The following is a 23,755-nucleotide window of genomic DNA, read 5'->3' as shown; positions in this document are numbered from 1 at the left end:
GGGGATCTCGGACTTCATGAGAAGGCAGCTGATAGGATTTGAGTTGTTTTAAGGTTTGGCAGTGGGACAAGAAAGGGATGGCATGGCATGGAAGAGAGGAGAAAACCTTTTGATTGTGAGAGGGGTTTAGGTGGGTAAAGGGGCATTGCAAAGGGCAAAGTAGCCTGAAGAGCCCACAATCTGGGGATGTGGCAGATCTCAGAGAACAAGAGGGGTGGATTGTTCACTACTGAAACCAGACAGTAGGAGCATACTAATGGATATAAGAAAGGGTAGGTGGTGTCTGTTTTACCTGTGGGCAAGCACTGTTTTATGGGAAAATAGACAATGTAGAATATTTACAGAGGGAGAAGCTATAGGATCGCTACATATAAATAAGGGCAGTATAGTGCAATCAAATGGACTTTGAAAGAATGGCATTTGGCACTGATAAAATATGCACAGTTGACAATAGATGGTTGACATAGTTCATGTTTTTCCAATAAAAACTAGAAGAGGAAAGGTGGAAAGAAGTGGTTAAAATTAAATTGGGATTAAGTCAACAGTATACATATTAAATTATTCTTAGAATTATTGGGGAACATTATAATGATTATGACACACCATGTTGCCTGTTAAACTTGATCACAATTAATGGATCCCAATGGAGGGAGCTATGAGCTACATATCCTAAAGGAAATATTAGAAATATATCAAAAGAAATTGTCATATGGAAATTGGTCGCTACCTAAAATGTCTATCAAATAATCATATTGAAGTGGGTAAATTCAGGTAAACAAACGGTCATATGGAGATAAATTCATGAAGGGAGAAGGAGCAGCAGCAATCCTCATAACACTAGTACCTCTGATGGCTAAAGCTGAAGATGTGTTCAAAAGGATGGCACTGTTCTGAGTCAAAAGAGTAAGTGAAGGCAGGAAGTTCACACGCTGACATACTGAATCCATTCAAAGGCCAGGCAGATTTTGAACCAAGCCTGGGTGGTGAAACAAGCAGAGGGTTTTTCTAAGGCCAAAAGCAAAGAGAGGAAATGAATGGATATGCCATGTTTACACTGCATTCTGGATAGAGTTATCATTTCAGAAAAGCAGCAATAAAGATTATGGATATTGATGATGATGGTGTGAAAGGCGAACACGAAACAGGATGACCAAATGGTTGAATGTATAGAGGGAATGCTAGACATTTCAACATGTGTGATGAAAGGTAGATGGGTTACAAGATGAATGAGGTGAACAGGAGGCTTCACACTGGGAGTCCCGGACAATTTCCTAATGGGCCAAACTGGAGGAATGTTGATTTAAGGCTAGATTGATAAGAATTCTAGTGATAAAGACAGGGAAAATGGTGATAAAAGTAATGTTCCACCCTGTTTTACTGTTTGAATAAAAATTCAAAGTATGCACTTAGCTTGAAAAAATGTAAAAAGTTTCATCAAGGGTAATTAATGTGAATCCCAGTGAGTGGATGGAGGTGAGTCAAAGTAAAAAACTCTGAGATCAATTTTACTTCATTGAAGTTGTAGATTTAATACAGAGTATCAGGAGTTAATATAGTTAAAACTGAACAACAAATCTGGAAGAGAGACTACAGATTCAGAGGAGAGTTTGTCGTCCATCACATTTCTATGGTAGCTCAAGTTAACCTGGAAGTCTAAAGAAGTGTAGGCAGAAAAGTCGAGAACTGAAGCATACATGAAAGAGTTATAAATTATTTGAGAGACAGCATCCCTAATATAGTTGTACTGTTAAACTTGATCTTAGTATGGATATTTTCTATTGGAGCTTTTTAAATGAGTTATTTAAATATGCTGAAATGGTTAAAGATGAGAAATATGATGCAGTAAGGCCTGACAGTCCAATAATAAAAGTATAGGGATTAGAACAGTTCTGAATAGGTAATCGAACATAAAATTAAATAGGTAAGGATATTACAGAGGTCCAAATTGGGGAAACATTTGTAGACTGCTGCATAAAAGTATGTTGTTACTGGTGCAGTAAATATTCATAAGAAAGTAAGTTGCTGAATGCAAAAGGATGCTAAGAAAGAATGCTGCCTTGAAGACTTTCTAAAAACTTTTGAGTAAATTGTTGGAGGCCAGGATACAATAAGTAGGACTGAGTTGAGACTTACTCTTTCTACAAATTTCCCGTAATTTGAGGGAAGGAGTTATGGTGACATATTGACATTGGGTTAAAGTAAATTTTTTCAGATGGTGTAGATTTTTTATACACTTATAAAGTAAGGGAGAATGGGAAAGTTGAAAGATAAAACAAAGATCGTTTTCTGGAGATTAGAGGGTGTGTGTCTTTTGAACTGTGGAAGACTTGATTTTTAAGGAGGGTAAAAGAAGAAAGTGGATAGTTCTAGAACTGAAACAATAATAGCTTCTGTTTATTGAGTGTTTACTCTCTGTCTGGCACCATGCTAATCACCTTAGTGAATGCCATTTCATCCTTACAACAAGGATGAAAGGCTTAGAGAGATCAAATAACTTGTCCATGGTTACACAGTCTTATGTAGCAGTCAGAATTCAAATCCAATTTGTCTATCTCTAAAACTTATATTCCTTTCTATTATGCTATACAATTTTCAAGTTGAAGGAAATCACGATTTATATAATTTCTTTTTTCCCCTGTGATTATAAGGAAAATATATTTTCTGAGATGAGACAAAATAGAGGTGATGTAGAGATATTCAAGTAATTGGTAAAATCTGGCATATTTGCAATGGGAAAATGCAAAAAAGGAGTGGGTAAAAGACTTTTATTACCCTCTATGTCCTGGTATCTCACATCTATTCATTTTATAGCAAAGACTTTGGATTGGCCATAGATTAAAAATTTTAGAACTTCTGACAAAGACAAAGGAATAGACAGGAATTTGTTTTTAAGCAGGTAAATGATGGGTCAAATATAAATCAACTCAACACTTTGAAAAGCCCAAGACAAAATACCATTTCTCTTCTCCAAGACGCAATGACAAGAGTTTATAACTGACTTTTAGCACCAATCAGCAAACCCTTTGAACTTAACAGAAAAGAAAAAAAATTCTCCAAATGCCAAATTTTTATAAATAAAATACTAACAAACCATCAAGCAAAAGAGCCCAGAGCCAAGCAGATCAAAGGTTGAAACCTTTGGGCTAATTTGTAACATCTTATGTTTTAAAAAGAAATTAACCCCTTACTCTAAATAGAGGGGTTAGAAAACCTCCCTTATACTTACTCTCTTAGTAGAAATGTTTTCTGTTGTTGTTGTTGTTTCTCCTGAACTATATGTAACTGCCGTAATTTTGATAGTGTTGTTTTATGTATTTTGATATTGTAAAACTACTGTATTCTGTTCAGACATTTCCTGGGGTCTGTGAGGCACCTGAGTTATCAGTTATCCAAGGGAAACTGGGAAATGGAAAGAGCTAGTATTCTCATTTGGGAGGAGCTAGATTCTTTGATGGGTTCAAGCATTTCACTTCCCTCTAAAATTAAGTGGGGAAGTAATTGCATTTCTTAAAAACCAAAAACTTGGTGAGAAGTACCATGGGAGGAAGAATTATGAAACAAGGAGAGGGGGCTACTTGAAAAAATTGATAAAAGTGCAGAGTATCCCAGGGTGCCGGCACAAGCCAGAGGGCTACTTTAAGACTGGGCCCAGATACTGGTCTGGAACAAGAGTAAATACAATTAACTTTACATAAGAGTACAGCCAGCTAAATTTCTGGTTGGTGGACATGCTTTAGACAAGTCTAGCTAGAGGGAAAGAGACCAGGAGAGAAAGTGAAGCTAAAAAGGAACGGAACAAGAGAAACCTCATACAGGGATAAGGGAGGTAATGAAAGGTCGAAGTCGGATGGCCTCATTCTCAAAGGAGAAATCCTAGAGGCCAGATAGGAAAGTGCCTTCCTAACCCAGCGGGTTATGGATCCAGGGTGGCTGCACCCAGGGGTCAGAGGGAACAACCTGGGATTCAGACCCAGCAACAGTGCCAATTTGAATCTACCTCGTGCTAGAGTGAGTAGCCTGGTCTATCATCCCATAGATAAGATTGAGTAGGGGCTCCCAGAACCAACATCTAAAAAGGGAGTTCGGAGAGGGGCTAAAAGAAGGCAGATTAAGCCCCAAAAGTAACTGAATGATGACCAGGAATAACAATTCACTAGTACTTTTATGATTTCTTGTAACTCTGTACTTTCCCCAATATTTGTTAACTATTATGTTTTTTCCTGTACTAGTAGTAAAAATTGTTTTTACCTGTACTAGAAAAATTGTTTTTACCTGTACTAGAAGTAAAAATTGCTTTTTCCTGTACTAATAATAAAAGTTGTTCAGAACATAAATGCAATGCTTGTGCTTATTTCTGTAAAAAGCGGGTAACTGTGAATACTCAGCAGTGAATATGGGAAGAGAAGCACTCAGGTGGGAAAATGGGGAAAAGATATCAAGTACAACACATACTGGACATTCACAAGATCTATGTCACAAGACCTCAAATCCTCAAGCCTGTAAAGACTATTATGGGCACTAGAAGCTAACCCCCTCCCCCACCCAGACTCCACATGGGTCAAGGAAAGAATTATAAGCCTTTCTCAAACATGGATACACAAATGTTGATTAAGACACTTATTAGGCTGAGACATACTCTCAGATGCCAGCCTTATGCTACAGGACCCTCAAAAATGATATATTTTTTTAAATGCCATAAAAAGTCCTTAGGATGCCCTGGAAAGAAACACCAGGGAGAAGTAGGTCATACTCCTTCACAGGAGACATCAGGTATGTGAACCCTCATCAGTGGTTACACTGTTCTACCAGGAAGCCTGAAGTCCTTCTTGGCGTACCCCTGTATACATTCAGTTTCTCTTTTAAGATTAAATGTCCAGCAAATTTTACTTAGAGATTTAGTTATAAATATTTCTGCAGCACTAATTTTATAACTAGAAATATACCATCATTATAATTACATTTAATTCTAGAAAAGAACCATATTCTTGAACCCCGAATGTGTCCAGACATTTAAGAGCTCAAGTGGTAATGCATTCTTAATCATATAACTTTCTCTTCCCTTCTATGGGTTAGTACCTGCTGAAGAGTCATCATCAGGCAAGCGAACAAGAGTGTAACATATTCCTGGTTGATTATAAGTGAGGCTGGGAGCTGGGATACAACATAGCACTTCAAAGGAATCTGATGGTTCCACCTGCACTGTCACTTTCTCCAGTAGCTGGTCATTGAGAGTGTTGGTACAGTCAAACTGAAAGTCAGCAAACAGAAAAACATTATGAAGGATAAGAGGGGTTTGCAAGGAAGTTGTTCCTTCCCACCCAGAACCCACAACTCAGTTTTGGAACTCACTATCCCTTCCCTCTCTAAATAGCACTGTGGGCTTCCTCCTAAGGTTTTTCTTTAGGAACTGCGGAAGCCTTATCCTAGAGGCTCTGGGGCTTCTATCATTCACTAGTTTTTTTCCTCTTTCCTGAGACTTAGTTCTACCAAACAAGATGGCAGATGCTTAAAGGATTTCAATTTGATTCTTAGAAGCTAAGTTTTTAGAACAACCCACTTTATTTACCCTGATGTTAAATGATGATCATTTTTTAACAGGTTAAACTTTATGTTGTCCAACTTCTTCAGACATTTTGTTTTTAAGTCCTTTTAGTTTTTAACCCATCATATGATGGCAGCCATGGGAGTTAGGAAAGAAAACCAGAAATGCTGCCAAGTTCATTCTCTATAAGAGTGCTGGAATCAAAAACTAAAGGGGAGTTAATACTTGTCTCCAAGCATACTGAGCTCCCACAGGGGCCAGTTAGGGCTCTCATCTCACCTGGAACACAATGTGATTGGTAAACATGTGCTTGATGCAACGAACAAAGTATTCTGTCTCTGCTTCTGTAAGCTGAACAGGCTCAGAAGACTTGAACAAGGGTCCCAGGTTCATAAACTCAGGAATAGCAGCCAATTGTTCTATCAAGGAAAGGGAAAGAAAAGAAGGGAGAGACCAAAATGCGAAGACAGAGAAAGACATTATTCTGGATGCTTATAACGCTTTTGAGATTCCAGAACCTTACTAATAACTGAACACTCTAATATGTCCCCAAGCTTTACTAAAATAATATTTTAAGAGTATATATACTCAATTACTAAAAGCAAAAAACCCTATATTCCTAATCTCTCAGAATTTGAGTTCCCTGTTAACCAAGATACAAAGTAAGAACAACATTCCCAGTTAGTACATTAGCTTTGACAACTGGAATGTCCCACAGACTTCAGGTAGCCCCAGCAACTGTAACCTATGACAACAAATATTCAGCTACACAAAGATTTCCTGCACTGAGAATTCATCAAACTGAATGAAAGTAATGGACTTCGTTATATTTACAATGCCTAGGGTGCAGACTATTACTTCTACCCATCAAATTATCATACCTTGGAAAATGTCTTGCCTGGAAGGAGCCAACTTCTCTGGCTTAGTAGCCACAAGTGTGATTTCTAGAAAGACAGATATGAGTAATCAAATGAGCTTCCCTCCCACTATCAAGCTGAAAACACAGAGAGAAAGGCATCAGGGAAGAAACTTCTAGCAGACATAAAAGGAGCCATTGCTAAAAACACCAGTAGGCTTCTGTCACTTTTTTTTAGAGGGACGTTCAAATTAAAATATATTTAGTGAACATATTTTGTGATACAATAAAGCAAGCTCTAAAAATATAGAATTTGCATTAAATGGGCCAGAATGTACAAAAACTATTCTTGAGGAACAATTTATAAAGTAAATCTTCTCATGATTCAAATAGGAAAAATTACTTCAATAGTATCAACAGGAAAACTGAAAATGTTTAAAGTTAATAAGATCATTCATTCTCAGTTCTGAACATTTGTTCCTTTCTTTTTCTGAGTTTTAAAGTTAGATATTCCTTGGGAATATTTTTTTATGATCTTGTCCCATACATTCTTTCTAGATAAACCTCTAATAGCAAAATTAAGAAATTACCAACTTTAGAAAATAAAAGAAGGTGACAGCACAATTACTGCTCTGAGATACAATGACAACTAACTTCAAATGCCATAATACTGAGCCCTGAAAAAAAAAACTTTCAATCTGGGTTACACTTCACATTTTAGCTTTTAGGCAAAAACCAGGAAAAACTTTTTAAAACCTAATAAAAATAGAGTGACAATTAAACAAACAAAGGAAGTACTAGAGAAAATATGCTAATAACACTACTTAAACATAGAAAAACTAACAGTGAAGTGTTCCCATTACCTGCTTTCTGTTCAAAGGCAGGAGCCATAGCAAGAGGAATAGATTTCATGTCAAAGGGTTTTTCTGAAGGCTCCAATGTATACTGATGTAAAGCTTTTTCCATCCCTGGTACAGACACTGTCAGACCTATGAAACAGAAATCTCAGCATTATAACTTCTTGCCAATGCTAGGACCCAGATAGGCCCAGATTTATCTACGCTTTCTGAAGGAGGGGAAAAATGTAACCACACACTTTATAACATAAGAAATTAAATGTAAAGGCTATTATATAAAATTTCCTTATAATTGCATCCAAGGAAGCATGGGAGCAGAGCATGAACATTTTCAACAAAATATAAGTACCTTCCAGAAAAGAGAGCAACTGAGCCACATGGGAACAATGAGAGGCTAAAGAAGGGATACGGGAAACCCACCTAAGAAGGAGCTCAAGGGGACCAGGGGCAAGCAATATTCTCTGGGCTTTTACATACTTTAGGCTTCCCTAGAAATGGACGTGTATTCAAAGACATAAAACAAGCATTTTGCCTAGTGAAATCAGCTCATATACAAATCATAAGATGTGCTTCCAAGACACCATCTGGGGAGCAAAAGTGTCTCTGTCTGCATCCTTGGCTCTCACTGACCGTTGAAGATGTATGTAGCATTCAGTGCCATCTGCCTCTGCTGCAGCACATTCAGATAGAAGGTAGCTCTGTCCCGTACCTCATCGTCAGTATCCATCATACACCTGTCCAGGGGATACAAATAGGCGGGTCACAGCACCCTAAAGATTGCCAAGAGCTTTACCACCATACCTAAAAAACACAATCAGGCCAGCTGACACTACCTGTATTATAAAGGAACTCAGCAACAGCCAACGGTGGATCCTAAAATCTCCATAAATCTTGGGGACTACTCTCAATTGGTAAAGAAATGGTGTCATTATGAATCAGAAGCACTACATAAGTAGGCACTGAAATCATTAGGAAGAGCACAGTAACATGAGATAGCAGTTTGGAGTCTTTTCTTGGATCTGCAAACACATGATCCTGGTAAAGACTTAGACTTCTTTATAATTAAGAAATGGGAATATTAGACTTTCTAAAGATACTAAAAAGCATTCAAAATCCAGGCACTGTTACTACTCACATGGCAATTTGTTTCATTTAACCCAGCCAACCTTTGGCTTATCATTTTTCCGCTTCAATAATAAGATGTAATCAGTTTTTGCTAACGCTAAGTATATTCTTCATCAAATAGGGAGTCATGGAGACCTTGAAAAGCTGACAGTTTCAACTCTACTTAGTGACTCACTTTGAAGTTATTTAGCCCCTAATATACAAATTGAGGCACATGCATTTAAGCTGCTTTCTCAAAATCATACAAAGAGAAATTCAAAATCAAATTTTATATTTACTTAACATATACAAAATTACGAGAACAAAAATGCCATTTGCCCCTCACTCCATCAGCTCTACTCTCAGGCCCTGCAATGCATTTGATATGGTACAATAAGGAACTCTCTATTCAGCCATATGGCGGTTCTTATTTAAACAACAAAACAACAACAAAGATGCTCTTTTATTTACCTTTGTAAGAGTACAAGAATGCTTGGGAGAAGGTTCTCATTCTGAGCCCCAAATTTAGCCAAAGCACTCACAGCAGCTATAATGAAGCATAAAATGAAGCAACATAAATACTGGTTTCTAGGGTTAAGTAATAATCATACAAAAAAAATTAGATAAGTTTCCTCATGTTCAGTGGGAATAAACTCTTATTGTTTTATTGTTTCTTGATCTTATTTCTTTGATCCATTTAAGCATAAACAGAAATCTGCAGGCCCAAGAGAGCTATGAACAGGAAAATCCTCCATGCATCATAGGAAAAAATCATGTTATTTCTTTTATGAGCTATCCTCCACCCTGACGACAACCTCTTATATACTGATATAATTATACTGATATCAGTATCAGTTGATACTGATATAATTAAGCTGCAGTATCAACCAGCTCCAAGCATAAAAAGATGCTCTATTATTAAAATTCACTTCATTCAGCAAAGATTTATTGCTCACCTAACTTATGTAAGGAATTGTGATAGGTGCTGGGGGTAGAAAGATAAAAGGCATAGCCCTTGACTTGAAGAAATTGTAATTTAGTGGGAAAGACAGGTAAGTAAAAAGATAATTACAACACAGCACAGTAAGCCCATGAGAGAACTATATCCAGACAGCTAAGTGAATGCAAAGAAAGAAACTGAAATCAGAATTGGTGGAGAAGTGAGATAAGAAGTTAGCACTTTACTTGAGCTAAGTTTTGAACAAGTAGCATTAGCCAGAGGGAAATGGAAGGAAAACGGTTTTAGAAGCAGACAGAATGGTAAGTGCAGAGGCCCTGAGCCCAGAGGAGAAAGCATGGTGTCACACTGGAAGCAGACACAGGTAAAGAAGGCTGAAGAACAGGACCAGTGTTGGAGAGCAGGAGGAGACGAGTGCAAGACCAGAGATAAAACAAAAATAGGCTCTGGTTTAGCCTCCAAGTTATTATCAAAAGATGTTAAATACAGGATAAAAGTGTGTATTAGCAACAGAGTGTGCTTCATTAAGTTTGTTAAGCCTCTGTATGCAAAGTCCATTTTTGTAGTAGAGTGTGCAGCAGACCGGATCTGTATGAGACTGGAAGCAGTCAGACTAGGTGGGCACTGGAAATGAATGAGAGCCTAAAGCAGCATCCGTGAAAATAGAGGGAAAAGAGAATGAAGAAATATTAAGGACACAGAATTGATAGAATTTTCCCAAAGAATAGATGCAGGTTATAAAACAGTGGAGTAAGTTTCTGCCTTTGCAACTGAGTGGATGATAAAGGTGAAGACCTCAGTTTGGGTGAGTCTGAATTTCAAGTTGAATTTGAAGTGTCTTAGATAGTTGGACATACAAGTTCAGGAAAGAGGCATGACTGCAATGTTATTGCCTATCAGTAGAGCTCTGAAAATGATCACCAGAAAAAATGTGTATGTTAAGAAGACAAACCCCTAAGGAAAACTATTACTTTAGGGAATGGAAAAGAAGCTCTATAAATAAGTCTGAGGAGTGATGGAAAGATGTAGGCTATTGTGGAAACCAAGGGAAAGAGAGTTTCATGAAGTGTTTAGTCAATAGTACATTAAACTGACTGAGAGGTGAACAAAGATAAAAACACTAAAGTGTCTAACTTGATTTTCCAACTAGCTTATAAGTGATATTTTTAAAAAATAGCTTCAGAGGATTTTTAAGGAAGAGAGCTAGATTATAGTGAGTTGAAGAGAAAATGGAAAATAAGTTCATGAGGCAGCTGGTAGTGGCTACTTCAAGTTTACCTGATAGGGGAAGTGGAGGCAGTAGCTAAACAGAGACAGCTAATCAAAGGAGGGTTTATATTTTTAACAGAAGAAATTTGAACCTGTTCATATGCTAAGAAGAAGAAATGATTAGGGAGGAGGAAGTAAAAAAATTCCTAAGACCTGTTTAAAAAGACACTTAAAAATATATAGACACGCACACACAAATTTCACACACATTCATTCATATTTATGGCTCTAACTCTGAAAAAGTGGATGATGCCATCACAGTATTCCTATCCTACTGAAAGTCAAGAGTTACCTGTCTCTTATATAAGGCAGAATCAGGACGGACAATGGGGTACAGAGAAACAGCTGCATACCCGGGGCCTAAGTATGCACCAAGACCCCACCATCAAGTAGATCCTGCAGGCCCATTTTCCAATTTCATCACCACCCCCTTGAGGTAAGCACTGCAAAAGCTCAGCAGTGACATCCTCATCAGTGCTCCAATGACTTACCAGCTCTGACAGCCTCATTTTCCAGTACGACCCTATTAAAAATAAAGCGGATATACTTGGAGGGAGCAGGCGTTCTGGGGCCCTCTTTGCCCAACAAGTGGAGAATCTTTGTAGCCAGAACAGTGTGCTCACAGTCCTCAATGAATTCACAAAGGTGGGCCAGGCCTGCTTCTTTGCTCTCAGGGTTCTCTTCCACAATGCTGATGATGCAGTCCACAATGGCCCGCTTATATTCGAAGCCTCCCTGGCAAAAGAGAAAACAGCCATTCGTTCTGAGGATGCTTTTTGGAGAAATGCTTATACTCCAAGGTTCATGCTTATAATATTAAAATTTCATTTCCCTTCCTTTATGAAAGAAACAGAAGTGTTTTTTCTCCAGGGAAAACTAAAGCAATAGAATGTTTAGTAATGGCAAGTCAGCAACCAGAAGTGAGTGCTTTATTTGAGAGGCATGCTGAGATGATAAAGAAAGCTGCTTTAAATACCATGATATTTAATGGGAATCGTGAGAATTTAAGAGAGCAACTTCCTATGATTACAAAATAGTCCACCTACATCGTCTCGGAGCATGTTGGAGAGGAAAGTCATCATGACGCTGTGCTTTCGTGGGTATTTCTGGCAGAGAGCACTAATTGCCTGTACAACCACCACCTGTAGAAAAACAAACAGAAAGGCCATGCACCTTTATAATGACTGTACAACTACCACCCATAAAAAAACAAACACAGAAAGGACATTCATCTTTATAACTTTAGCTACTAAGCATATTTTCTTATTTACTGCAAGTTAAGAAGGTGCTGTAGTTATTTAAAATGACAATGGTCCTTCAGGAAAGCAAAATCTCAAGGAAAAATAAAAGTTCATTCCTGAGACCCCATTCCTTTGCTCCAAACAAATAAGCACATAAAATTTTTAAATCGAACAGTAAACATTAAAAGCTTAAATAGACTGATTTCCATAAAAAAAAAAATAGAGCAAGTTACCAAGGAACTACTTCAAAAAATGGTTTCTAGGAGAATTTTACCACAACTTTAAAGACCAGTGTCAAGTGAGAAGGCTTGAGATGTTACCCTACTTGCAAGCTAACAAGTTAGCCTGTCACAAATTCATTGATGCTTGTAGAAAACAAAACTGAGGTCAGACATAAAAGACAGTAAATTACTCACAGCAATTGCAGTAGCTACAGTATCAGTATTGGGGGCCAGTTTCCTGAGCCCTAATTCCCATAGGGCAATACAAAATGGCCAGATAACACTTGGACCTGCAGTCAGTTGCATTACAGAAGAACCCTGAGGTATGGCGCATGAATATTTTACAATGGGCAATAAGCATGCTGGTCCTTTGTTCTGAAGGGAAACATTATTTTTGTTTTTGTAGAGCATGTTTGCTTTTTGCTCTACAGGGAGAAGTAGCTAGCTGTATCTTCTAGGGCTGTATGGAAATCTGACCTTTATGGGGAGACACTATATTTTCTAAGGTTGGAAAATACCTTGCACTACACAAAGGAAACAAAGCTGGGACAGTAGGAAATAAAGGGTGTTACTGCCTAACTTGCAAGTGTGCAGAAATGCAAGAAACCCATGGAGAACTGGGAATTGTCTCTCAACAACCAGATAGTCTCAAATCTACACACACCATTTCATAGCATAGAAAATGAAGGAAAACAATCAGTTGCCTCCCGTACACACCCTGATGGGGACTGAACCAGCAACCTAGGTATGTGCCCTGACTGGGAATTGAACCCACAATCTCTTGGTGTATGGGACAATGCCCAACCAATTGAGCCACCTGGCCAGGGCAAACATTTAGTCATTTCATGAAGCAATAATACCTAAACCTAATAAAAATGGTATATATGCAAAACAAAAAAAGTTTAAATGGAAGTGATTTTTTAATATTAATGCAAAAATTCTAAGGGATAGATTAGCTAACAGACTCTAACTCTACTGTAAGAAAATAATATTTTGTGATGAAATGGGGTTTATACCAAGAATGCAATAATGGTTCAAATTTAGAAAAATGGTTAATATAATGCATCATATTAATAAGTCTATAGAGAAAAATCATATGGTTATATCCATAGGTGCTGAAAAACCTTTGATAAAATCCAACACCCATTCCTAATAAAAATTCTTGAAAAAATAAAATAGGAAGGGATGGATAGTTTCATTTTACATGCACACACTTCAATCCTAATGTCAACAAATTACTTAACAGAGAACACCAAGAGTCATTCCCATTAAGGTCAGAAATAATATAGGAATGCCACTATATCGACTATTATTTAACAATATTATGGAGTTATGAGCCAATGCAATTAGACAAGAGGAAACAAAGGAATAAGAATTAGAAAACAAAAGGCAAAACTTTTTTTTTTTTTTTTAATTTGGAGTCACATTTATTTTTTATTTCAGAGAGAGGAAGAGAGAGGGAGAGATAGAAACATCAGTGATGAGAGAGAGTCATTGATTGCCTGCCTCCTGCACGCCCCTACTGGGGATCAAGCCCACAACCTGGGCATGTGCCCTGACTGGGAATCAAACTGTGACCTCCTGGTTCATAGGTCTATACTCAACCACTGAGCCATGCTGGTGGGGCAAACTATATTTACAGATGACATGACAGTATTCCTGGAAATCCTAGAGAAGCTACCATAAAACTAACTCAAGAAAATAATTCAGCAAGGTAGCAGGATATAAAATTAAAATGCAAAAGCAATACTACTCATTGCATGAATAATAACTAGTTAAAAGAAATAATGGACATTTATAACAAAAACAAAAAGATAAAATATTAGGAAAAGCATTTTAAAGACATTCAAAACTAATAAAAAATATTATAAAATATTCTGAAAGGCACAAAAATAGACTTCAATAAATTAAAAGATATCCCTTGTTCTTGCTTAAAATGTCTCAACATTAAGAAATAAGTTCTGCCCGGCTGGGCGTGGCTCAGCGGTTGAGTGTTGATCTAGGATCCAGGCGATTGGGGTTCGATTCCCAGTCAGGGCACATGCCCGGGTTGCGGGTTCAATCAATGACACTCTCATTGATGTTTCTATCTCTCTCTCTCCCTCTCCTTTCCTCTCTCTGAAATCAATAAAGATATATTTTAAAAAAAGAAAGAAAGAAAGAAAGAAAGAAAGAAAGAAAGAAAGAAAGAAAGAAAGAAAGAAAGAAAGAAAGAAAGGAAGAAAGAAAGAAGGAAAGAAAGGAAGAAAGAAAGAAAGAAAGTTCTACACATAGAAGCATGGAACAAACTGGGGAATCTCAGAGGGAAGGCAGGGGTGGATGGGTGGGTAGAGATTAACCAAAGAGCTTATATGCATAAATGCATAACCCATGGATATGGACGATAGTGTGGTGAAGGCCTGGGGCAGCGGGGGGGGGGGGTGCAGTAGAAAGGGTCAATGGGGGACAAAGGGGAACATGTGTAATACTTTCAACAATAAAGATAAATTTTTTTAAAAAAGAAATATGTTCTACCCTAAGTTAACTTATAAATTTAATGTGATCCCAATAAAAATGCCAATGAGATATTTTTATGAAGCTAGACAAGTTAACACTACAGTTCATAAGGAAAAATATACATGTAAGTCTAGCTAGGGAAACAATGAAAATAAAGAGCTATGAGAGGCAGCTAATAGATATTAATACATTCTACAAAGCTTCTATAGTACATGTTAGCGATGTATCAATAAAGAGAACAACATAATAAAATAGAAAGCCCCAAAATAGACCCAAGTACATACAGTAGTACTTTGGTATATGTTGACGATGGTATCTCAAATAACTTGAGCAAAAACAGTCTATTGAATAAAAATTGGGGGTTAAGGGCAACAGGATAGTTATTGGAAAAGAATGAGATTAGATCTGTTTCTCATATCATACATAATAATAAAAGCCAATGGATCAGAGATGTAAATGTAAAACATGAAACTATAAACATACTAGAAGAAAACATGGGTGAATTCTTATTCAACCATTCAGATTCTATAATCTGAAGGGAAAGGCTTTCTATTACTCAAAAGTCAAAGCACTAAAAGAAAAGATTGACAAATTTGACTACATCAAAATTAACTTTTGCATAACAAAAGACATCATAAAAAAAAAAGTTAAAAGACAAATGGCAAACTGGGAGAAAACATAACATATTTCATAGATCAGGGGTAGGGAACGTCTGAATTATTTAGTCTGTCCCTGCCAAGGCAACTGCAGGTGGGACCCGAAATTCAATAAATCTAGGAGGTTTCTTTATAGCTAATTTTTAAGTTGATAATTTTGTATGGTCTTCGAACAGTATTATAAATATCCAAATGGCCCTTGGCCAAAAAAGGTTCCCCACCCATGTCATGGATAAAGAACTAATATCCCTAATATACAAAAAACTAAATAATTGAGGAAATAAAAAAACTAAAATCCTATAGAAAATGGGGAAAAGATAAGCAGACAATTTCAAAAAGAAATATTAAATGATTCTAAAAAATAAGAAAAGATGTGCAACTTCCCTCATAATAAAAGAAACCCAAATTAAAACTACATTCAGATACCCTTTCTCATTTATCAGGTTCACAAAATATCAAAATACAATACACTCCATTGGTGAGGCTACAAGGAAACTGACACTCTTATACACTGCTGGTAGAACTTAGCATTTTTTCAAAACTACATATTTATTTACCCTTCAACCTAGCATATGGACTTCTAGGAATTTACCCTAAAGATACATCTCCAACATTCTGAGGAAACATACATAAAAGGTTGTCCATTGCAGCATTCTATGTAATTGCAAAATACTGCAAACTATCTCAATGCTCAAGCATAGGAGATGCAGTCAATAAATTATACTACAAAATGACCTTCATAAGTTTTCCAAAATGTCTGCTTGAATATATAGGCCAAGTTAGCTTTTTAAAAGACTAGTTATATACTAGAAGAGAGTAAATAGCACCGATTATACCCTTTGACTGAGAAGACAAAAAGAATAAAATCTTTCCACTTTAATTCTTCTAACTGAGATTTACTGTTCTGATTATCTCTAACATTTTCACCAGTTCTATTCAACACTGTACTGGAAGTTCTAGCCATTTTAATAAGGCAAGAAAAAAGAAAGGAAAAGTTCTTGGATTGGAAATGAAGGAGTAAAACTGTCTGTCTCCGTTAACAGATAACATGATTATTTATATAGGCAATCCTAAGGAATGTATAAAATATATAGCAACTACTAAAACTAACAAGGGTACTTAGGAAGGATACTAAGTTATGGAAAAGTAAAAAAATCAGAAACAAAAAAACAAAGATTTTTCATATACTGGTAATAAACAATGAAATAGAAATTTTAATAAAGTAGAATCACAAGCATAAAATATTCAGATATAAATTTAACAAAAGATGTGCAAGACCTGTAGAATAAATGCTACAAAACACTGCTCAGAGTACAAACCTAAATAAAGGGAAGGTATACCATATTCATGAACTAGAAGAGTTAATATTGTTAAAATGTCAGTTCTTTCCAAATAGATTTGTAGATTCAACACAACCCCAATCATAATTCTGGCAGGCTTTGTTTTATAGAAGTTATAAGCTGGTTCTAAACTTTATAGGGAAATGCAAAGGAACTAGAATATTAAAAGAAGGACAAAATTGGAAGACCACACTACTTGACATTTAAGAGGTACCATAAAACTACAATAATAAATAGAGTGTGGTATTTGCATAGTGATGACAAAAAGATCAATAGGATATGATTAGGAGCCCAGAAATATACCTACAAGTATATGGTTATCTGCTTTCCAGACAAAGATGCCCAAGCACACCAATGTGTCTTTTCAACAAATTATGCTGGAATGACTGGATATTAATATGGGGAAAAACTGAACTTATCTCACACACTACACAAATATTAATTCAAGTTGGATCACAGACCAAAATGTAAAAGCTAAGACCATAAAACAATTAGAATAAAACATAAGAAAATATCTTTAAGACCTGGAAATAGCCAAAGGTTTCGTAGGACACAGAAAGAAGTAACTGTGAAACAAAAAAATTAATAAATTAGACTTCATAAGCATTTAAAACTTTTGCTCATCAAAAGACACTGTTAAGAAATAGGAAAGCCAGAGAGACTGGAAGAAAACATAATCACACTTAAACTCTTACCTTGAACTCATCTGAGATTTCAGACACAAAAGAAGATATCTGCTTCATGAGTCTGTCCACACTGCTCTCACTTCCTGTTTTGAGGAGTGTAGTAATGGCCAGGGTAGCGATGCTTCTGTTAGAGTCTGTGATCAAGTTTTCTAAGTCCAGATTGCAGGCTGTCACAGCAGAGGGGTGCTTCATTGCCACCTTGTGGAAGGGCAAGAAAAATATTAAGCAAATTGCTATCGATAAAGGCAAGAATTTTAAAAAATGAAAGAAGAGAAAAATAGAAATTTTAATTTAAGGTAAGTAATTTTTTAAAATCTAAATGGGACAACATAGGTTAAAAGTAATTGTTTCAAGAATGTTTCAAATTAAAAAGGTATGATATACCATTTGATAAATGATTAACAACCATAGTCATAGTACAGCAGAGCACTTTCTCTTCCTAGGTTTCTATGACCTTTCTAACAATATCTGTCTTTTATTACAGTTGGCCTGTTTTTCCCTACAGTACATGTGTACATGGATATCTATTGGACTAGACGTTAGGATCTCTGGAAATAGGACCTTGCATGGTAGATACTGCTCAAAGACTGTTAATATCTTATCACTTAGAAAACACTTCTGTACTTAAGCAAGCAAACTTCATCCAAACTGGATTGCTCATGGTCACTAAAATATATCAGCCATTCTTCTGTTTCTTTTTGTAGATGTCATTTACCTCCTTGCCTATAGCAATAAAAAGATTTGAAAACAGCAAAGTATTGGCATCAAAATTCACTTAACAGCAAAATATGATCCAAACTAATGTAACACTAATTAAGTCTTAATTTATCCCACTTAGCAAGCATAGTCATATGTATCGTGCAGAAATATTAACGTATCTAATGGTGGGGTATAGCTCCAGGTCCAATGGCGTTAGTATATAACCTAAGAGATAGCATCATATAAACTTTCTAAATTTCACAAAATACAGAATTCTGAGACACATCTGGCTCCAAGAGCATAGATGAAGGAATGTGGACCTATATCAACTCTTTTTTAAAAAAAAATATATCTTTATTGATTTCAGAGAGAGGAAAGGAGAGGCAGAGAGAGAGAGACAGAAACATCAATGATGAGAGTCACTGATCGGCTGTCTCCTGCAAGCCCCCAACTGGGGATTGAGCCCACAACCCGGGCACGTGCCCTGACAGGGAATAGAACCCCGATCGCCTGGATCCTAGGTCAACGCTCAACCGCTGAGCCATGTCCGGCTGGGCCCTATATCAACTCTTGTAAATACAATTCACATTGCTGTTCTATAAAGTCTTCTTCCTGGGCTACTCTAAACTTCTCTCTTGTCCAATTATTCATACAATTAATCCATAATCAATCACATACCACCTTATGACGAGTCTTCTACCATATTAAACTTTCATTTAAAAATTCTATGGTTATTTAATTGATTCTGTATTTCCGTACTGCATCCTCTAGACCCATGCCGTACAGTAGTCAATAACGACATGTGACTACTAAGCATTTGAAATGTGGCTTGCCCAAATTGAGATATGCTGTAAATATAAAATAAACACTAGATGTGCAAGATTTAGTAGGAAACAATAAAAGGCAAAATACATCTTACATCTTATAAAACGTTATACTGATTACATGTTAATACATTTTATATATATTAGGGTAAATAAAATATATTATTAAAATCAATCTCACCTTTAAAATTATTTATTTATTTATTTATTAAATATATCTTTATTGATTTCAGAGAGAGGAAAGGAGAGGGGGAGAGAGAGATAGAAACATCAATGATGAGAGAGTCATTGATCGAGCCCGCAACCTGGGCATGTGCCCTGACCGGGAATCGAACCCCAATTGCCTGGATCCCTGGTCGATGCTCAACCGCTGAGCCACGCTCGGCCGGGCAGCGTGGCTCCTGACTATACAGTGCTTAAAAGTCAGAAGTGAATTATAATCTTTAGTTGAATAATAGTGAAAATGGCCATACCTAAGGCCACAAATACAAGTGAGATGCTATAGAACTGAAGCCAATAAATCATATTTACTTGGAGAGAAAGTCAAATACTTCACAATTGTTTCTCAATCAAACATTGATATAAATGTCAATAGCAAAGGGACACCTACCTTGTTCAAGGTCCTCACAGCTGCATATCTCAAAGCTGGCTTAGGAGAGCTACAGAACAACTGAAGAACTAGAAAAGAAAAAAGATCACTGCAACTATAGCTCATTTAATCATAGAGCATGTAACTGAAAATATAGTGCATGAACAATCACATTCAAAATATGCATAAGGAAATTAGATCACAGCATCAAAAATTCACATGAATAATGTATCAAAAATAGAAAAATACCCTTTATTAAGGTATAAAAACTTTAAATATAGAATACAAAGTTTATTCTTTTTTCAAAAAGAATTAGTATACCCATCAATACCTGAATGGTGGGAATATTTATAGTTATAAGAGCAAATGGATTTTTTAAACACTAAGAAGAACTGTAGGCATTAAAGTTACTTTTTAAATGTTTTATATGGGGAAATGATAACTTCAGAAAAGAAGTAAAGAAACAACTAAAAATATCATTTATATATCAGAGTGCAATGGCTATATATACAGAGCTAAGATTCAAAAATCATTCCTAATACCTATTCTGCAGACCTATGGAGCTTAAAACAAACATAGGAATATAAACAAAAGCCAGCTATCAAATATACAACCCACCTGAAACAGCAGGTGCCAGCTCCCTTGCAGTACAGTTAGGAAGATGGATGATAGCTGAAGCTGCTTCATAAATAACCATTTCATGTTTATTTCGCAAGCAGCTCTCAATGAAATCAAAGAGTGGACTTTCATGGCTGTCAATAAATGTACATAGACCATCATTAGATATCAAAAGCAACAGAGGCAATATGCACAATGGTTAAAAGCAGAAAGGCTGAAAAGCACATTTGGAATTATGGATGAAGGACCACTGAAAATCCATTCCTTCATAAAAAACAATGAGAACAATGGCATAAATTTTCAAAATCTACTTTTTCAGCACTCTAGAAATTAGCAAAGGCATGCAACAATCCCAGTAGCTATGAAAGGCAGAAGCCCAGCAGCACTGGAGGAGGCAAATGGGTTTGGAGCTCCCTCAAAAGCCCTGTCCCCAGAGAACTATCACTATTTGACCTGACTGGTGCTCCCTAGAAAAGCCCCATTCATGCAGCTAATCTTTATTTCATCTGACTCATAGCTCATTTAGTGAGGAAGGCCCTATATCCCCAGGGAGTTTGTCCCTCAAAATCAGTGGCAATTGTTTAACATTACATTTGCCAGAGCCAGTGGTCCCAGTTGGGGCAAACAAAAAGCTGGACAAAAACACTTAAAAGGGAAATCTGAGGAATAAGATGTCAATAGTGGCCTTTGACAATTGCTAGGAACCTAAAAGGCCATGCAGATGTGGAAGGCTGTGCAAATGCCCAGGAAAGACCTGACAGAGCCCTAATTTCTCACCTATGCTTCTGTACAAGCAGGAAATGAAGCCTGAGGCAGTTGTAAACTGCAAGAGCAGGGAAGGTATGCCCCAACACACAAAATGCCCTCTGGAAGGGGTGAAAGACATGCTGGTTTAAAGCATTTAAGAAAATCTGTCAAGTCATTATCTGATGACTCAGCTAACCAAGCAAACAATTCAATGTCTGCACATAACACAGAATAAAGGCTGCACAATTAGCCCAGGAAAGCCACTAAACAAACAGCGACAACAACTCTGAGGATAGGGAAAGGGAAAACCTGATTATTAAAATTACCACATCGTATTATTTAAAATATCCATTTTTTGACAAAATTTATCACACACACAAAGAAATAGTAAAGTATAGCCCATGTATAGGGGGTGGGGGGAGGAATAAACATTATTCCTGAGAAAGCCCAGATGTTGGATGGGAGGCAGTCAATAAACATTCTTCCTGAGAAAGCCCAGATGTTGGATTTACTAGGCAAAGACTTTAGGTCAACTAATATAAATATGTTCAAAGAAGTAAAGGAAGCCATGTCCACAGAATTAAAGGGAATTAAAGGCATGACAATCATGCCTCACCAAAGAGAATATTAATATAGAGATAGAAATAAGTTTTTTAAAGGAACCAAACAGAAATTCTGGATTTGGAAAGTATAATAACTGGAGTAAAAAATTCAAATCTACAGTTCAACAGTTGATTTGTACTGGCAGTGGAAAGAACCAGTAAACTTGAAGACAGGTAAACTAAGATAATCCAGATGAGGAAAATTTTTTTAAAAAGAAGAAAAAGAATAAAGCTTTAGAGATCCATGGAATATGACCAAGTGTAGCAACATTTGCACAACAGGGGTCTCAGAAGAAAAGGAATATCTGAAGACAAAAGGAATATCTGAAGACATAATAGCCAAAAAACTTCCTAAATTTGATGAAAAACATTAATCTATGCACTTAAGAGCACAACAAATCCCAAGCAGCATAAATACAAAAGGATCCACAGACAGACACAAACTGCTGAAAGCATAAGACAAAGAAAACTTTAACAGCGGCAAGATAAAAAACTCCTGATCACCTTGTATGGAGGAGTATCAATATAATTAATGGATGACTTTTCACCTAAATCGATGGAAGAGAGGGCAGTAGAATACTATATTCAAAGTGCTGAAATAAAAAGGCATGAATTCTAATCCAGCAAAAAGATCCTACAAAAATGAAGGCTGAAAAAGGACATTCCCAAATAAGCAATGACAGAGGGAATACACTGATAATAGATCTGACTTTCTAAAAATGCTAAAGGAAGTTCTTTAGACTGAAATATTGACTTTAAACAGTGATATGAATAATCAAGGAGAAATAAAGAGCACTAGAAATGGCAAATATGTATAGTGATATAAAAGATATATAGGTACATTCTTTTCATTTCTCTTAACTGCTTTAAAAGAACATAAACTTGTATGAAGCAATAATTATAACACTAGATTGTTAGATTTATAACACATACACATATAATATGCATGACAATAATAGCAAACAGAAGCAGAGAGAAAATGAAACTACATTAAAGCCAAGAGTCTATATTTTACTAGAATTTAGTATTAATCTGAAGTAGATTATGGTAAATTAAAATGTATATCATAATCCCTAGAGTAACAACTAAGAAAAAAATAGGGGGAAAGTAAAAATATTGACAGAGAAATTAAAATGATACACTGAAAATGTTTCCTTAACACAAAAGAAAGCAGTCGAAGAGGAAGAGGAAAACAAAAAGGACAGGAGACTTACATAGAACAAATAGAAAATGGCAAAGGTAAATACAACTAAACACCCCAACCAAAAGACAGAGATTGCCAGACAGGATATAAAAGCAAAATCCAATTATATACTATCTAGAAGTAACCACATTAGATTAAAAAATACAAACAGGATGAAAGGAAAGCAATGGGAAAATATATATGCCATGCAAACAGTAACCATAAGAGATCAGAAGTGGCTATATTGACATCAGACAAAATAGAATGTAAGACAAAAATATTACAAGAGATAAAGAGTTCATAACGAGAAAGAGGTCAATACATCAGGATGATATAAAAATGATAAACATAGACACACATTTAACAGAGCATCAAAATACATGAATCAAAACTTGACAAAACTAAAGGAGCTATAGATCATTTAACAATAATAGTTGGCGATATCTATACCTATAGAACGACTGGACAGAAAATCATCAAGGATATAGAAGACTTGAAAAACAATTAGTCAACCTAGAACATTCAACCCAATGACTGTAAAATACACATTTTTTTCAAGTGCATATGGACATTTCAAGGATAGATTAAATGCCAATCATAAAACAAGTTTCAATACATTTAGAAGGACAGAAATAATCAAAGTATGTTCCCCAACCACAACTGAATTAAACTGTAAGTCAACAACAAAAAATAAAATGGGGAAATCCCAAAATATTTGGAAATTAAACAAGTTATTTCTAAGTAACCCATGGATCAAGAATAAATCAAACGGAAAGTGACCAAATATTTGAAATTGAATGAAAATGAAACATAACAAGTCAAAAATTATGAGATGTAGTAATGCTTGGAGGGGAATTTATAACTTTAAACACCTATACCAGAAAAGAAGAAAGGCCTCAAATCAATAACCTAGGCTTCCACAATTAAGAAATTAGAAAAAGAAGAGTAAACCAAGCCCACAGCAAGAAATAATAAAGATCAGAGCGAAATGACATTTTTCAAAGAAATAGAACAAAAAATTATCAAATTTGTATGAAATCACAGAAAATCCCAAATAGTCAAAGCAACCCTGACAAAAAAGAACGAAGCTGGAGATATAGCACTCTCTGACTTTAACTTATACTACAAAGCTACAATAATCAAAATGCTATGGTATTGGCACAAAAACAGACACACAGACCAATAGAACAGAACTGAAAGCCCAGAAATAAATTCACATGTATATGGGTAACTAATTTTCTACAAAGGAGCCAAAAACATACAATGG

The 23,755-nt window shown here is 36.1% G+C and overlaps 1 protein-coding gene across 3 annotated transcripts in view; it reads right to left on the bottom strand.

The window, feature by feature from the left end:
* The window catches only part of COPG2 (COPI coat complex subunit gamma 2), a 217,889-nt gene that overhangs the window by 141,117 nt on the left and 53,017 nt on the right, over window positions 1–23,755 (bottom strand). For all 3 annotated transcript variants that reach the window (XM_081147032.1, XM_081147031.1, XM_081147030.1), the window contains 11 exons: window positions 19,957–20,090; window positions 19,360–19,427; window positions 17,236–17,424; window positions 11,633–11,728; window positions 11,078–11,321; window positions 8,831–8,906; window positions 7,886–7,989; window positions 7,262–7,387; window positions 6,424–6,486; window positions 5,822–5,961; window positions 5,077–5,248 (listed from right to left, as the gene is read on the bottom strand). In XM_081147032.1, the coding sequence (XP_081003158.1) occupies window positions 5,077–5,248; window positions 5,822–5,961; window positions 6,424–6,486; window positions 7,262–7,387; window positions 7,886–7,989; window positions 8,831–8,906; window positions 11,078–11,321; window positions 11,633–11,728; window positions 17,236–17,424; window positions 19,360–19,427; window positions 19,957–20,090 (1,412 nt within the window). The remainder of the gene's footprint in view (window positions 1–5,076; window positions 5,249–5,821; window positions 5,962–6,423; window positions 6,487–7,261; window positions 7,388–7,885; window positions 7,990–8,830; window positions 8,907–11,077; window positions 11,322–11,632; window positions 11,729–17,235; window positions 17,425–19,359; window positions 19,428–19,956; window positions 20,091–23,755) is intronic.

Source organism: Miniopterus schreibersii, assembly GCF_964146895.1.
Source record: "Miniopterus schreibersii genome assembly, chromosome: 9".
Taxonomy (NCBI): Eukaryota; Metazoa; Chordata; class Mammalia; order Chiroptera; family Miniopteridae; genus Miniopterus; species Miniopterus schreibersii.
The sequence above is the reverse complement of the archived record's forward strand: the minus strand, read 5'-3'. Positions and strand labels throughout refer to the sequence as shown.